The sequence below is a fragment of the Scleropages formosus genome, chromosome 6 (assembly GCF_900964775.1).
Source record: "Scleropages formosus chromosome 6, fSclFor1.1, whole genome shotgun sequence".
NCBI classification, from domain to species: domain Eukaryota; kingdom Metazoa; phylum Chordata; class Actinopteri; order Osteoglossiformes; family Osteoglossidae; genus Scleropages; species Scleropages formosus.
The window spans coordinates 37,759,281-37,775,680 of NC_041811.1; the positions used below are offsets into that span (position 1 = coordinate 37,759,281).

General features: G+C 47.5%; 2 protein-coding genes across 9 annotated transcripts in view; both read right to left on the reverse strand.

The window, feature by feature from the left end:
- vcanb (versican b) overlaps positions 1 to 9,572 on the reverse strand; it is a 35,730-nt gene extending 26,158 nt beyond the window's left edge. The window contains exons 1-7 of one of the 3 annotated variants that reach the window (XM_018745039.2): positions 9,367 to 9,572; positions 7,374 to 7,522; positions 6,608 to 6,678; positions 4,903 to 5,310; positions 2,711 to 2,885; positions 2,398 to 2,525; positions 1,150 to 1,443 (exon numbers count right to left, since the gene is read on the reverse strand). In XM_018745039.2, the coding sequence (XP_018600555.2) occupies positions 1,150 to 1,443; positions 2,398 to 2,525; positions 2,711 to 2,885; positions 4,903 to 5,310; positions 6,608 to 6,677 (1,075 nt within the window). In that variant the 5' untranslated portion in view covers position 6,678; positions 7,374 to 7,522; positions 9,367 to 9,572. Of the gene's footprint in view, positions 1 to 1,149; positions 1,444 to 2,397; positions 2,526 to 2,710; positions 2,886 to 4,902; positions 5,311 to 6,607; positions 6,679 to 7,373; positions 7,526 to 7,714; positions 7,772 to 9,366 lie in introns of those variants that run through there. The other 2 variants (XM_018745038.2, XM_018745040.2) reach the window with 2 other exon arrangements.
- A 5,934-nt stretch (positions 9,573 to 15,506) lies between these two features.
- xrcc4 (X-ray repair complementing defective repair in Chinese hamster cells 4) overlaps positions 15,507 to 16,400 on the reverse strand; it is a 45,328-nt gene continuing 44,434 nt past the window's right edge. For all 6 annotated transcript variants that reach the window (XM_018745059.2, XM_018745060.2, XM_018745061.2 and 3 more), the window contains one exon: positions 15,507 to 15,936. In XM_018745059.2, coding sequence (XP_018600575.1) covers positions 15,822 to 15,936 — 115 coding nt within the window. In that variant the 3' untranslated portion in view covers positions 15,507 to 15,821. The remainder of the gene's footprint in view (positions 15,937 to 16,400) is intronic.

A 16,400-nucleotide genomic window follows, 5' to 3' on the forward strand; every position in this document is an offset into this window, starting at 1 on the left:
AAAAAAATCAATTTCAAATACGTCTACAACATAAGGTGTGAGAAGTGGAGAGGTCTGAATGTTTTCTAAAGGTCCTGTAAATGTGTACATTTCATTTATTCATCTAACTGATGCGTTTCTCCAAAGTGACTTACAATGCTAAGGTTACAATAATCACAAGCTTAAAATTATTTACACAGCTGGGTAATTTTACTGGAGCAATTTTAGGGCGAGTATGTTGCTCAAGGCTACTACAACTGGAAATCGAACCTGCGACCTTCACATCCAAAGGCAGCGGTTCTAACCACTACAGTACCATCCGTCCCGTGTGTACATAGCGAACTGAATAAATTAAAGGATGATCATTATTAAGAAGTATGATTATGAGTAAAAACAAGATGCAGAAAGCCCCCAACAGCAATGCCTTGGTTTTAAAGGGGGTAAAACATACGGTGGACATTTGTGCAAATCACCAATGGCTTTGTTGCCATAAACAATTATTTACACAAGAGCCATTCGAGGGGTGACATCACTAACACCTTCCTGTTGGGTGCAGACACAGGATCCCCCGCTTGCATTGTCACACTTGTGTCGTGGCCTTGTTTGTTCAACAAAAACAGGCCCTCATCTTCCCCTTCTTGAGAAAGTAATATCTGTAACTGCAATCTTTCCAGGAGCAACAACCACACACACTAAACATTCTAACATGCTGTGACGTTGTTATGTGACTGATCCTTAAGTACATTTACCACAGAAAAGTGCGGTTCCAGTCAAGAAGGCATGAGTGTGGAGTGCTTCAACCTGTTCCCAGTGCATTTCTGGGCATGGACATTCCACGATGACATGATGACAGCTTATGCTCATTGAGGGCCTGCACCCCCCCAACCCACCCCCCCAGTCTAGGCGTCTACATGTGAATTACAGACGTCACCAGACTGGAAGTTTTCTTTCTTCACCAAAACAATCCAAAGCACTGTAACCAAGCCACTGGACTTTAAGTGCTTGTGTCCTGCGTCTGTGCAAGTCTTGTTACATTGGAATGTGACGAAGAACATCTTAGAGCTTCTCTCACTGTAATGTTGAAATTTAGGGTGTGAATATGTAGGTGTCTCATTTTGGACACAGATCGTAGGTTAACGTTAGAACTTAATGACGCGAGCGCTGATTTACCTCGAAAGCAGAAGGCGCCCAACTTTTCAGAGGTCTCTGGGAAGCCAGTTTGGTTGCTGTAGCGGTACATGGTGCGGACCCCCAGCAGGCCCCCCCCACACTGGGTGCGGGGTACAGAGATGGGGTAACGGGCACTGCCGTCTGAGAGCCACCCGTAGTCACAGCGGTCCAGGCCCAAGCGCCAGGCAGCATGAAGTTGCCCAGGAGACGCCAGTGTTGCCTGAAGCCTCTTGCAAATCGCCTTGGCTTCCTCCAAGGTCATCTTGTAAGCAACAAGTGGGTAGAAAACCTCACCTACAGAGCACAGGGGGCAGAGCACAGCGGAGCTATGTCTTAGTTGTACATCCACAGCTATATGTCACTTTCCCAGATGAGACTCTTTCTCTGGACAGCAGAGGAACGGGCTGAAGAGCCTTGGAGAGATCCCTGCTAGGACAGCACACACTGTAGAAGAATAAGTAAGGTTGCACCGTGTTGTTCTGCAGCTGTGAAGAACAGACGTGACCTGTTTCACCCAAATATGTGCTACACGTGTAGGTTCTCGCTGCTATGGGAGAAGTTTGACTCTGCGACACAAAAGCAGTGCGGTGCAGTGCCGTGATGTCACAGTCCATGGCCTCATTGCAATGGTACTTAAAAATACACATTTAGAAACAAGTAAACATTTATAAATAGGTAACTTGTGCTTCTCCCACATATCGTTCATGTGATGCTGTTTCAGTGCATTTTTTCTACATTTGCTTGTAATGGACATGGACTGAAGCCACTACTGAGCCCAGTGCCGAATCACATTCTTATCCAGGTGACCCTCTTACGAAAGAAAGAGGCGAAGGGCATAGTGTTGAAAGAAAATAAATCAAAATGGAATTAATATTTTTAAAGCAAGGTTGATGGCAAGGGAAGTCCAGACTTAGCAAAACATTTATCATTTCCGTCACACAGGAGCCACTGAGGCTGCGGCGCCTTGAAGGTCCCTCTTGCTACATCACATTCCACACGCAGGAAGAACAAAAACACCTGGGAATCTCTCACGCGACTCTTCTCCTGTGCTGGAACTTGAATGAATTTTACACAAACTTTTGGCACTTTGCTCTTTTCCTTCACATGCTCAGCAGACAAGACATCTTTTCATTTCATGAGCCGTGAAAACAATCAGCTGTGCGACCGCAGAAGGAGCCGTTTGGTCAAACTGTCACTGTTTAATAAGTGACCCAACAATCATGAATTCACTTTAACGAACACACTGACCCTCCAGCTTGTCCGCGTAGCAGTACACATCGTAGGTCTCCTCCGGGTTTCGCACTCCGTAAGTTCTCACTCCAGGCCTCCCGTGTTTGTCTCCATAGCAACCGACCCTCGGCTTGGTGATTGGGTACCTGCACGGAAGGAAAGGAGAATGAATGAGACTACAGGTCAACGTACTACTACATGTGGTTAGGAATGACAGGCTACATGCAATGAACAAATGTGGAGACGTGCAGTGCGCCGGCGGGGGGTGAGCTCTGCAAAAGACCGGCTTCCTCTACAGCACTATCATACGGCGTACAGGTAGAGCACTCACCTAACCGTCTGGTCTGAAATCCAGCCGGCATCACACTGATCGAATCCATCTTCATAAGCAGATATCAGCTGGTCCGCGGTGGCGATCGATGCCCCAACAGATCGGCATGCTTCGATGGCCTTCTCAAAACTCAGGGTGTATCGGCTGCTGTTGGCGCGGTAGTGAAATACAACACCTACAGAAAAGCAGAGTCCTCTTAGTATTCTGAAGGCATAAAATGACAGCGCTGTGTGTTCACAGATCTTTCGACGGAAAGAAGTAGTGCAGATATAGGTTTTCATGGCAACGGGGAAGGTGAAGCTCAAGGAAGCTGAAAACATGGCGACGGCCAACTGGCACTTTGCGATTGTAAGGCTGTGAAAGTAAAAAGACACAAAAGCTACAGTTGTTCATGTTTACGATACACCGTTACCAAGGTGATACATGAAACGACCAACCCGTATCACGCAGTTAGTCGCCCATATTGTGATGTAGCAAACCCACAAAAAGGCTACAGTCATTCTCCGGAGCGCACAGATCTGAGCACAGAGAACATGGCGAAGAAGAGAGAAGTAAAAGAACGAGGGCACGTCACCGCGTGGCCACAATAAAACTTTTTCCACTGAATAGATTGCAGACACTTTTGGTGCTGTCCTTGTAGGACGAACAGAAGAATTCCTGAGTTAAGAGAGAAAAAGAGGATGATTCATTCTTTATCCAAACAGGAAAGGAGAGGATGCAGTATGAAAACTCCCTTCAGCACAAACTGACCCTTTTCAGTACAGTACTGTGCTTACCGGTAAAGGGCCTGTGATACCATATTTTACAATCGACACAAAAGTCCGCGCTTGTTCCCAGCAGTTACATTTTGCACGGACTGTACCTCATCTCACTTTTGGCCTTCGCTGATCTTTCCTTTGAGCCAATTTATTTTAGCCCAGGGACATAAACCTCAAGCCAAAAACACAAAGTAACATCTCAATCATTTTTTGAAGACCCCCAAAGGAAACGTGATGCTCTCTTCTTCTCGGACAAATCATGAACCCAATTAGAGTGTTCCAGAAAGCACGGGGTGCCGTCTGCCTCCACAGAGTTCTGTGCCAAACCAAAGTGTTCAGACTCCGGAAAACCCAACAAATCGTTCAAAATTAAAATTCCTAGCGACGTCTGTGGAAATCGTAGTACAATAGTATTATAGTACTATGTACTATAATGACACCTAGTACGTTTATAAGAGCCCCCATTGTTTGCATTTGGCTGAACTGAAAACGTCGCACTGGTTAATATGAATTTCACCATGATTTTTGTCTACACAATGTATTAAAATGTAAAATGTAATTATTTTTCTGAACACATAAATTCAGCTATCCCCCCCCCCCGCATCTGTCAACAGATCTTGAAGAAATAAACTAAAATATGTGATAATGAATGGAATGTCAGAATTAAAAAAAAATAATAATGGCTGAGACTGTAAGACAGTGATTGTCAAGAAACACATTGCACATTCCTCACTGCACATATGACTAAAGTTTTTACACCTATTCACCATAAACTCTGCTTTACTGGCCCATCAGTAGCAAGGGCTGGAAGGGAAACCAAGCACAAATTGATGTACAAGCGCACTGAACTGGATTTGCCATTTAACTGGCAATAAGCGAAGCCATAGTTGAGTAGTGAGGTTTTGACGGTGTGACGAAGAGACGTCCAGGCAGTTCATCCCTAAAGCGGTTCTCCTGATGCACTTCCAAAAGGCAATGGTTGTACATGCTCTAGAAAGTCTCTTTTCCCCCACTTTTGCCTTGTTTCCCAGAAAGGAAACGTCAAGAGTTCTGGGTGTTTGACTCACACTAGCGCTCCACAAGTTACTCTCCAGGGACTGTTCCTGGCAGCAGGAGTAAGTGGACCAAAAAGGGCACAGCGCCACTGTTTTTCACTGCCGCAGCCCACAAACAGTTAACTGTCGTCTCCATGACTTCCAGCAGCTGCGTGAGCGCGTACGCTAATCTTATTCGAGACTCGGTTTTCCTGGCAGGGGCCCCACGATGAACACACTGTGCTGTGTTTCCTCCAAGAATGGAAAGAGCAACACTTGGCACAATTCATGGTGGTGAAACATTAATTTCAAGTCACTGGCTGCAAAACCAAGACTTGGCCACAAAAATCACTCCCAGCAGCAGCTGCACCCACAAGATCTGGCAGGTGAAGGGACTCACCACTAACGTCGAGAGACACAGTGTCCTGTGTGTCCTCGATGTCACGCATCACCTCGCAGCGGTAGGTGCCAGCATCGCTCGCCCGGAGCCGAGCCACTGTGAGGGAGGCGTCCCCGACGTTCTCTGGGTGTCTGGGAACCGAGACGCGACCCTTGTAGGCTTGGCCAACCTTGATGACACCGTTCTGGGCCACCAGCACAGTGATCTCAAGCTCCTGCTCAACCTTTGTCCACTTGATCCGCAGGTGGTCTGCTGGTGTGGTGGAGGCTGGGGTCGGTGCAGCATTGCTGGGGGGTGTGGAGGTGGCCATGGTAGAGAAGTAACAGGGCAAGACCACCTTCCCTGCAAGAAACCCGCTGACATGGGGGCTTCCTTCCGTGTCCATCTGCCACAATGTCTCTGTGGTCTCTGTGGACACACAATTCAGAGCGGCTGAGAGACCCTGCAGTTGCAACCGGAAGCAATGAAAAGGCCCCAGTAACAGACAATGTGCTGTACCAAGTCAGATGGAGAAGGTGGGGGGGGGGGGTTTCTCGGTCTGTTTAGGTCCCATTCAGATGACAATATTATACTGGAATCCAATTTCATTTGCACTGAATGACAGGAATCAAACTTGGACACAGACGTTTTGTTCGCTACACAACGCCTGATATCGAAACCACATTATTTTCCTTAAAATTCATCCATTATGAGAAGGTGTAAACAGTGAAAAATTAATCACGTTATTTCAGCTGGGAAGAAGTTCAATCCATCTGCAGCCTGACACAAATTCAGTGAAAAAAGACCCTGAACGTACACAGCCATTAACATCGTTACTCTGTGCATCCCGATCAACCTATTTGTCCCTCTTTTCAAGTTCAGTCAGGTGTCACTAGTGTTTCACATCAGCAGTGTGTTTCGTCACAATTGTCAGTTACGTAGAAAGGGTAATGAAAGAGCAATTTTTAACAGCTTAACAAATATACGTGTGAAGTGGACAGAAGTGAAAGTGAAAGTGAAAGTGAAAGTGGAAGATGGAAGATGGAAGCGCAACGGAGAGCATGACGCAGTGTGTCCGTGGCTGGAGCGAAGCCTCGACACAAATCACAAACAACTGTGCGGTGGAACACAGTTTCCGCAATTTAACTTGTGTCAGAGCACTCATGTGATTGAGAATTGCAATTTTAAATGTGAATTTTTTTTTCCTTTGTCCAACAGAACTTACAGTGTCAGATTTGCACACTAAGCTACATAAAATGTGTCCATTTGTAAAGCAGGGCATTTTCAGTGGAGCAATTCAAGGGAATTACCTTGCTCTGTACCTACTGACGTCTGCATTCTCGTCCTCTATGATGAGTTACCGACCTGAGTGCTTTGGTACATTTGCATGGCTGGAGATATTTCACCCTACAACTGTTGCTCCGAAGGACCGAAAAGTCCGGATAACTGAAAATGAGTCTTTATGCAAGGATGGGGGCTTAAGTCCAAATAAGAGAGAGTACAATGGGGGTCAAAGAGCAGCTGAGCCAAACAGAACATCAGCAAAGCCACGATACAATGTAACCGTGACGATCGGTCCAAATGAGCGTGATCAACGAAGGGTTAAATGGCTCAATTTGGAGATTATTAACTGGATTAAAAAACTGTCAGTAAACAGAAGAGCAGAAGGAAAACGCTGAAAAACAGAAGATGAACAAATTCAATTTGTTCTTACAAATGATCTTACCAAGCAGGGCAAAGGAAGAGCAAACAAGGAGCAGCCACAGGGGACGCGTTTTCTCCAGAAACATGTGCATTCTGAAAGAGATGAAGAATATGTTTTACACCGTTGGACAGACAAAGAGTACGCTCTACACCGCTGAAGAGACGAAGAGTACGTTTTACACTGTGGGAGAGATTCCACGTGAAGCTGCTCGTTCCCTCGATCACACAGGGTGTCTTTGCTGGTGAGGAGCAGCCTGTTGAAGAGCCATGAACGTGAGGTCAGACTACGTACTCTTGCTGGGAAGCCACACTTGTCTATCTGATGGAGGCGATCTGTAAATTAGACTAAACTCTCGATGGCCCAGTTTACTTTAGACATTTGAGAGGCATCAACGTACTGCTCTACTTTCAACTACTGTATTTCCGAAAAGTGTGAAAAATGTGGGCTGACGGATCCTGGGGGGGGGGGCGCTGCTACGTCTCAACGCTGTCGACTCTGGGAAAAGCGCAGCTGGAGGTCTTTCCAACAGCTGCACTTTCTCCTGCAGCTTTCCTCATGACAGCAAATTGACGGCAGAGAGGAAGACACGTCTGACCTGACAAAGGAGTTCCGCAGACATGACCCCCCCCAACACACTCTGCAGCTCTGGACACAACCATGGAATCCCACAGCAATCCTCCCCATTTGCTGCTAAAACCACAACTGGGAGGAAAGTCAAATGGCAAGTTTGAGGGTAAAGAAGGAAGAGCCGCGGAGCAAAGCTGCCGACGGCGACGGTGTCGCCGACCTGGGAAAAAGCCCTCGGAACAGATCTCTGGTGCAGCTCCTCACGGCCGAGTTCCACGGTTCTGTCGATGTTCTTCAGAGCTTTTGGAGCCCAATCCCTTTCGAGAGCCTCAGATTTGTCCAGCCAGCATTATGTGACGCAACACCTTTCTGCTGCAACAGAGTTTGTGTGAAAAACAGTAAAAGTCAACAGCAGCTCATTTACATTTACATCCATTTATTTAGCAAATACTTTTCTCCAAAGCAACTTGCAGTGAACTCTATGTAGTGTTATCAGTCCACCCTACTTACAATGGGTCACTCATCCATACATCAGTGGAACACACACACTCTGTCACTTACACACACTAGTCCAAAGTGAGCTTCAGCAATGTCCACAGATGTTACTTTCAGGTACAACTTCACATTTTCCCATCAAACAATGACTTCAATGACACTTTGACATTGACATGGAAACAATAAACAACATATGCAAATGAAGTGTTACCATAAACAACCTATTAAGAACTTGACGCACTTCTTGCCACCACAGTTGTCCTTTTGATCAAAGATCATTGTGATTATAGACGTAAGTGGTTCTTCTGAAGGACAGAGCCCTCAACACACTGTCCTCCGCTCCATGCACTGTACTGTACCGTACAGTGTACACCTTTTCACCGCGTTCCCGACGAGCCTATTAACTGTGGCCGCGGTTACTCGAGTCGCAGAGAGAAGGAGCTCGAGGCGGAAGGACGCGGGTCCGACTTTGAGTGGCGCGCGAAAGCCACGCGCTGTCGGCTCGCGGAGCTGCGCTCGTTCCGGAGCCTTTAGTGCGCCTTTCGGGGGGGTTATTACTGATGTACATTTAATTTTAATTTTACATGTATTCATGTATCAGACACTTTTCTCCACAGCGACGTACATCTGATCATCAGTGCGAACATCTGTACATCACAAAACAAATCTGAGCCTCATCACAAGCATTTCAATGCCCAGTGGAAGTGTGCAAATGACAAATAAATGACTCTGATCTCATAGAAAACACAATGTGTTCATTACATGAGCAGGAAGAGACACTTAGTTAGATGCAGACGTGTGATTCTTATGTGCAGTTAGTTTGTTTCTTTCCACCATATGAATCAATGTTCATCACATGAGTAACTTCATCAGAAATATTTGCGATTCCCGATCACCTTCCTATTAATTTTTCTGAGACATATAAACATTACGTTACATTAGAGGAGTAGCTGTGCAAGGGTTTATCCGGCATGATCATAAAGTTATGGTGCATGAAGTTATATCTTAATGAACTTAAGAGATGATTCAGAGACAAAGTGACTCTGGACGAGGTGAGTTTTCAGAGTCTTTTTAAACGTGGACAGGGATTAAGCAGTTCTGAGTGAGAGGGGGAGGTTGTCATACCGCGAACGCACAAAAAGAGCTACTACTTACAGTTACTGCCTTTGAACCCAAAGGTTACAGGTTCGAGTCCGACCTCTGACTACTACGGTCCCTTTGAGCAAAGTACTTACCCTAAACCGTTCCAATGAGGGAAAAAAAGGAAAAAAAAATCCGCCTGTATAAATGGGTAAATAACTGTAGGTTTCTCTCGAGGAAAAAAACGTGAGCTGAAATGAATATATTCAATGTAATTGTAAACTATTATTTTTTTTAAACAGCCTAAAACTTCCAGGGCTGAAAAAAAACGAGACGGAGAAGATGAAATGTCGCCCATCATTCAACAAAACACATTTTTCCCGTTTAATCAAAGGACATTATTAGTATTTATGTAAATGTACAAAACGTGCGTTTCGCTGAAGCGTTAAATAATATAGTAAAAAAAACCAGAAATTTTGATTCATTCAATGATTCATTGCAGCTGAGGAGCGACAGTAGGTGGAAAAACAGCTTTCTTTTAAAACAAATGAATAAAGTGATGAAAGAGCAAAGAGAACAGAGTATAAAGCGAATAAGAGCAGCACTTCTGTACTCTACTGTACTCTACTGTACTGTACCTGTACGGGTCCGAGCGTCTCGCGCGCAAGTAAATCCAGGTACCGTCGACAGAGTGTGTTTCTGCGTGTCTATGCCGCGCGCGTTTATGTGTGTACGTGTGTGAGTGTGAGTGCGTGGGTGTGGGTGTGGGTGTGGGTGTGTGTGTGTCCCTCCTGGTGCTGAGAAGCGGAACGGAGCGGAGTACCGGCTGGAAGCAGAGATTCTCCTCGCAGCCGCTATTATTGGGCTGAGCGGCGGCGTGGGGGTGGGGGGCGGAGCGCGCGCGAGCCGTGCGGAAAGCGGACACTTCCGGGGCCACATATTGCACGTGTTCTGTATGTTCTGTATATTTTATATCATCTATAGTATATGTAGTATATTATATATGATATTTTCTATATGTTCTAATGTGCTACAACGACTTGGGCAAATGGGCCGAAAGAGCGACTTCCCAGAACGGTTAGTAAGAGTAAATGTGACAGTAAATGAGAGTAAATGTAACAGAGAGTAAATGAGAGTAAATTCACTCGCTTAAGTGTCCCTTTACAGTGAAAAAGTGCGCGGAAGAAGCGCGTTTTTACATCCTATCAAATGGAGACGTGGGGGGGGGGGGAGCGTGGGTCCCGTCCCGTTGCCCGTGTTTTCCACGCGGGGGAGAGACGGTTCCGTGGTGACACGGCGGGGCCAAAGTGGAAAAGATTCACTGTGTCTGTCGGTACCGAGTGTCCAGTGAGAGTGAAACACGTGTTTTGTTTTTCTTTGATTCGTGTATCGGGTCTAAACCCTTTCTCAGGAACACTGAGCCTGATTCGTGTATTGGGTCCAAACCCTTTCTCCTTCTCTTGGAGAAGTGTGCCCTTACTGGGGCCCTCCATGCCTCCATTCACTATTTCACTGTTCTACTGTGCTGGAATGCATCTAATTAGAGCCCGTGTAAGAAGTTGGCCCAGTACTGTATCCCTCTGAGGAACATCACTAGAAGAGAGACCCCCGCTGTCACACACCATGGAAGAACGTACTGTGTTCGCTTTGCTCTGAGTTGTGAACAAAGTGCACCGCTGACACATGAATGTGAGCGGAATTTATAGCGGAAAGTTACTGTTACTCCAGACCAGCTGGTGACGCAACTGACCCAACGACCGGTAGAACGTCATATTTTTGCCATCTGTAGCTACACTGAAAACTGTGGAAACACCATTTTTAGAGGACTTTTCTCCTGGAAGTTCAGCAGAGTCATGACAACATGAACAGTCCTCCTTGGAACATCTCTCACTGCTAATGTGCAAATTCTACTGCACCTTTCATTCTCACAGTACGGGGGTGACAAGTTCCACTGTCATTCAGCTGAATTCACTTTTGTTTCTGCGGAATTTGTTCAATATTTAGTTACAACATTGTGAAACAAGTCCAACAAAGAAGAATTGCACCAATTCACATACTTTAGCGTAAAGTTGGCCATTGAGAAATAAAGATAAGGTGGTACTCTTGTCATCCTTCTTAAGCATCACCAAATCTATAGTCATGTTTCGTTATCAAATCTGTCATAATTTAACAGTGTTCTACTTTAGTGTTATTGTCACGCCCTCAAGCCAGGCAGCCACACCTGATGGTAATCAAGACCAAGGATAAAGGCAGCGCCATCCCAGCACAAGGTTGCTGCCACGCCCACGCCTCCGGGCCAACACGGAACACCTGTGACGCAACGCAGACTACAGCATAAAAGACTGCGTCGGACAACCAGCTGATGCGGAACCTTGATCTGCCTCCTCGTTAGCGACCTTCTCCAGCCATTTCCTGTTCCCGAACGCCTTCCCCGAACCCGTCCCTTGTTCCCCCGATCTACTGCCTCCTTCGGATCATCGACCTCTTGCCTGTACACTGACTTCGCCTTTTGGATCCTCCCTGTTACGACGTTCGCACCTCGAAGACCCTTTGCCCGTCCTCTGACCTCCTCTCTTGGATTTCCCCGAAGACACCACGATTACCGCTCTGCGTTTGGGTCCGCCGCTTCCCTCAGACGCGACCATGACAGTTGTGGAATCTTGCAATGCCCCGGCTTGCCGATTCAACGATTCTTCCCTGACATCCTGTTCCTAGTTCTTGTGTTCACCTGGCTATTGACCTCTGCTTGCTTTCTCGTGTACCGAGTATTGTCTTGCCCCAGAAATTACGTTTGCACCTTGGAAGACCCATGCCTGTCCTTGACTATCGATTTTGTCTGCCTCTGTGTTTTCGGATCCAGAATAAACACACCCGCACTTGGGTCCGAACACCTACCTTCTGTCTCCCATTCCAGTTCATGACAGAAGATTCCGCCTCTACAATGGACCCAGTGGAGTGGGGGCACCTGCAACAGGCAGTGTCTGTGCCGGGAGGCTGTTCAGTTTCCACAAGCAAATCCTGCGACAAATCCTGGAAACCTTCCAGCACTTTGTACAAGTGCGGCCAGTCACTGAACCCACCCAGGGGAACACCTCTGAGAGGGAAGCACTGGCTGGGGGTGCTCCCAGCGCCGCTTCCGCAGCGCTTCCTGTGTGATCAGATGCCGCCTCGACTGTACCTGTGACGGACCTCCGGCTGGCCACGCCGGACTGGTTTGATGGCTCACCTGAGAACTGCCAGGGATTCCTCCTCCAGTGCGAGCTAATATTTGCTAGCCAGCCGCACACCTTCCAGACAGATGCCAGCCGTATCACGTATGTGATTGCTCTGCTGACCAGACCTGCACTGGATTAGGCCACGGCCATTTGGCACAAATGTGAGACCACCATGTATGAGCGCTTCCAGACACAATTTCAGGTGGTGTTTGGCCGCCCGCTCTCTGCTCATGCCTCCAGCAACCACCTGATGACAATCTGACAGGGCAGTTGGACCATGGCGGCGTACTCCATAGAATTTAGGATGCCTGGGGGGACAAAGTGACTGGAACCAAGCCGCCCTCCTGGCCGCTTTCAGGCGCAGTCTCCGCCCACAGATTCATGCCGAACTCGCCAACTGTGGGGAAGACTGGATATTGGACCAATTCATTGAAACAGCTATTACCATCGACACCCGACTCGACTCGACCCTCACGCAAAACCAATTGCCACACCCTCGATTGCTCCTAGTGGAACCCTCCGTGACACTGGACCCCACCGGAGCCCATGCACCTGGGCCATGGGCATCTGACCCCGGAGGAGAGACAGCAACGGATCTAGGGCCGTATGTCCCTTTACTGTGGAGGGTCTAGGCACTTCTGAGCCAACTGTCCTGCCAGACCACCAGAGTACAGAGGTGAGTGCCCCTTGTCGCTCAGACACCCAGTTGATGGTGCCAATAGAAGTGTGCTGGGGTGATGCCCAGGTACAGGCGCGTGTGTCGATAGACTCCGAGGCCGCCAGCTGCTTCATGGATGCGGTTTTTGCTCAACAGCATGGCGTGCGAGAGTGTGATGTCATCTTGCGAATTAGTGCTCTTGACGGACAGCCACTGGGCACCGGGGTGGTGGAACGACAGATTGAGTCACTACGCGTGCGTGTGGGGGCTTGTCATATGGAGGACCTCTCGTTCTTTCTGATTCAGTCCCCCGATACGCCATTGATACTAGGGTTCATCTGGCTAGCGAAACATGATCCAGTTTTTTCTTGGAGCACTGGTGAGCTAGTGGCATGGGGATCGAAGTGCACCAACAAATGCTTAGCACTGCCATGCTGGGCCACCTTGGTAGAGAGCCCAGACACCGCAGTATTGGTACCTATCCCTGCTGAGTACCAGGACCTTGCCGAATTCTTCAGCAAGAGTAAAGCAGCAACGCTTCCCCTGCACCAACCGTGGGACTGTGCCATTGAACTGTTGCCGGGCACCACTCCTCCTCGGAGTAGAATCTACCTGCTGTCACTACCTGAACAACAGACCTTGGAGGAGTACGTGTCTACGTGTCTGAGGCTTTGGCCTCTGGGATCATGTGGCCCTCCACTTCTCCAGCTGCATCCAGGTTCTTATTCATTGAAAAGAAAGACGGAGGGTTGCATCCCTGTATTGATTACAGCGGATTAAACGCTATAACAGTCAAGTACCCACATCCCCTGCCACTCATTACCGTGGCACTAGAACAGGTTTACGGAGCTCAGGTGTTTGTGAAGCTTGACCTGCGTAATGCCTACAACTTGATCCGAATCAGAGAAGGGAATGAATGGAAGACTGCCTTTAGTACCTCCCTCGGTCATTACGAGTACACTGTTATGCCATTCGGTCTTTGCAATGCACCATCGGTGTTTTTCAGAAATTTGTCAACCAGGGTGTCCCGTGTACCTTTATGATAGCCTGATCTACTCACACACCATGACCCAGCACATGTAACTCATGCACTAAGTACTGCAGCAGCTGCTAAAGCACCGTCTATATGTCAAGGAAGAGAAATGCCTGTTCCATCAGCATCAGGTGGCCTTCTTAAGCTTCATCTTGTAGGCGGACGGAGTAGCCATGGACCCGAAAAAGGTCCAAGTGGTGCTGGACTGGCCCTGACCCACGACCGTTAAAGCCCTGCAGCGTTTCTTGGGTTTTGCGAATTTTTATTGCCTATTCATACGGGGGTTCAGCTCAGTAGCTGCCCCTCTGACAGCCCTGCTGCGGGGAAAGGGAGCACGGCTGGCCTGGACAGACGACTCCCAGTGGGCTTTCCAGACCCTCAAAGACCAGTTCATGACAGCCCCGATCCTGCGACATCCAGATCCCTTGCTCCCATTCATGGTGGAAGTGGATGCCTCAGAGGTAGGGGGCGGAGCAGTTCTGTCTCAGCGACAGGGTACCCCATCAAAACTGCACCTATCCGCCTACTTTTCTTGCAAGTTAACAACAAATAAAATAAAACTAGCCCTAGGAGAGCGGAGGCATTGGTTGGAAGGTGTTGAGCATCCGTTCCTCGTGCTCACGGACCATCGAAACCTTGAATACCTGCAACAGGTAAGACGTCTAAACCTACGCCAGGCCTGCTGTGCTCTGTTCTTTATCCAGTTTAGATTCACGGTGTCTTACAGACCAGGAACAAAGAACACCAAGGCCAATGCCTTGTCCCGCATATATGATAAAGAGCCAGGCCCGCGGTTGCCCGAACAAATCATACCTGACAAGTTGGTGGTAGCCCCGGTCCAGTGGTGGTTTGACCAGGAGCTCCAGACAGCCCAAGAGTGCGCCCAGGGCCAGCTGACAAACCAGCAGGTAAGGAATATGTTGATTGCATGATTCTCCAGCGGCCGGACACCCAGGACACCAACAGACCCTCTCCCTCATCCAAGGACAGTATTGGTGGCCCTCCATCTGGGAGAATGTACAGGAGTATGTAGGTGCCTGCAAAACGTCCTCACAAGCTCGGTCTCCTACCAGAAACCAGCTGGTCTGCTGGAACCCCTGTCGGTCCCAACGTGGCCCTGGTCCCACATCTCGATTAACTTCATGGTGGAGCTCCCCATATCACAAGGTGATACTGTGATCTTAACCATCCTTGACCAGTTCTCGAAGACCTGTCGCCTGGTGCCCTTACCACAACTCCCGTTAGTTTTAGAAATGGCGGAAGCCCTATTCCATAATGTCTTCCGCCTCTATGGCCTCCCAGATGATATTGTGTCCGACAGAGGCCCACAGTTCACGTCCTGTTTGTGGAAAGCATTCTGGCGCAAACTAGGGGTAACCATCAGTCTCACATCTGGGTACCACCCGCAGGCCAATAGGCAGGTGGAAAGGTACTGTCACACCCACAAGCAAAGCAGCCGCACCTGATGGTAATTAAGACCAGGGATAAAGGCAGCGCCATCCCAGCACAAGGTTGCGGAATCTTGCAACACCCCGGCTTGCCGATTCAGCAATTCTTCCCTGACGTCCTGTTCCTAGTTCTTGTGTTCACCTGGCTTTCGACCTCTGCTTGCTTTTTCATGTACTGAGCATTGTCTTGCCCCAGAATGTTTGCACCTTGGAAGACCCACGCCTGTCCTTGACCATCGATTTTGTCTGCCGCTGTGTTTTCGGATCCAGAATAAACACACCCGCACTTGGGTTCAAACACTTACATCCTGTCTCCCGTCCCAGCTCGTGATAGTTATTAGGCTGATCTGTATAATACATAACAGTCTGGATGTTGACAAGCTTTCATTTGAATGACAGACACATATAGAAATGTAAGTGTGCACTGCATCTGTTTATTCTTGTACAAAAATATAATTACAAGCAACTCTTGTATCACTTCCCTCTCAGCAATAACTGTTATTAAAAAGCTTACTCTGTACACGTAAGGAAATATTTCAGGAAGAAGTCATCACAATGAATAGAACAGTTTATTATCCAGAATGTATAAGGTAACCTCCTCTCACTATTTACACTACAATTTTCCTCCTGATTTGTCCAGAGAACCACTCAGATTTAAACAAAAAAAGTAAAAAAAAAAAACATAGTTAGGGGAACCATGCAGTACATCCTGAGCACCAGAGCAGTGGACATGAACTGGTTACATGTCATCAAATAGTTTATCTGCTTCTAGATGGTCTGCGGTTTTGGCTGCAGGCTGATGAAACACGTCCACTTTGGAATCCATCTTGGTTTTGTCTTCTGTGGACTCCTTCCTGCACATACAGACAAAAAGGAGACAACAAATGATCAAAATTGGTTGTAAATGACAGTAACTGCACATGTATAACTGTAATGATCAGTTACATCCTCACTAAATCAGATGAGACCACCCTGGAGAGGATAAACATTTTAGGAGCGTCTTGTATTACAGTCCTTGTTATAATCAGCTCCTTTTACCATCTTCTCCCAAATGTCTTAAATCTGTATGTGTGGACAAGTTGAACTCTATGTTGAAATCTAAGGCCTGAACAGTGATAGTGGAAGGAGAAGAATAGGGAGAAACAGACAAGGAAAAGAAAGGACTGCACTCGTAATGCCATTGCTCCCTCATCACATGACAGGTGATGTTCCCTCCATTCATATTTACATTTATTGACTTAGCAGACACTTTTCTCCAAAGCGACTTCCAATGAACTCTATGTAGTGTTATCAGCTCACACACCTTATTCACCGTGGT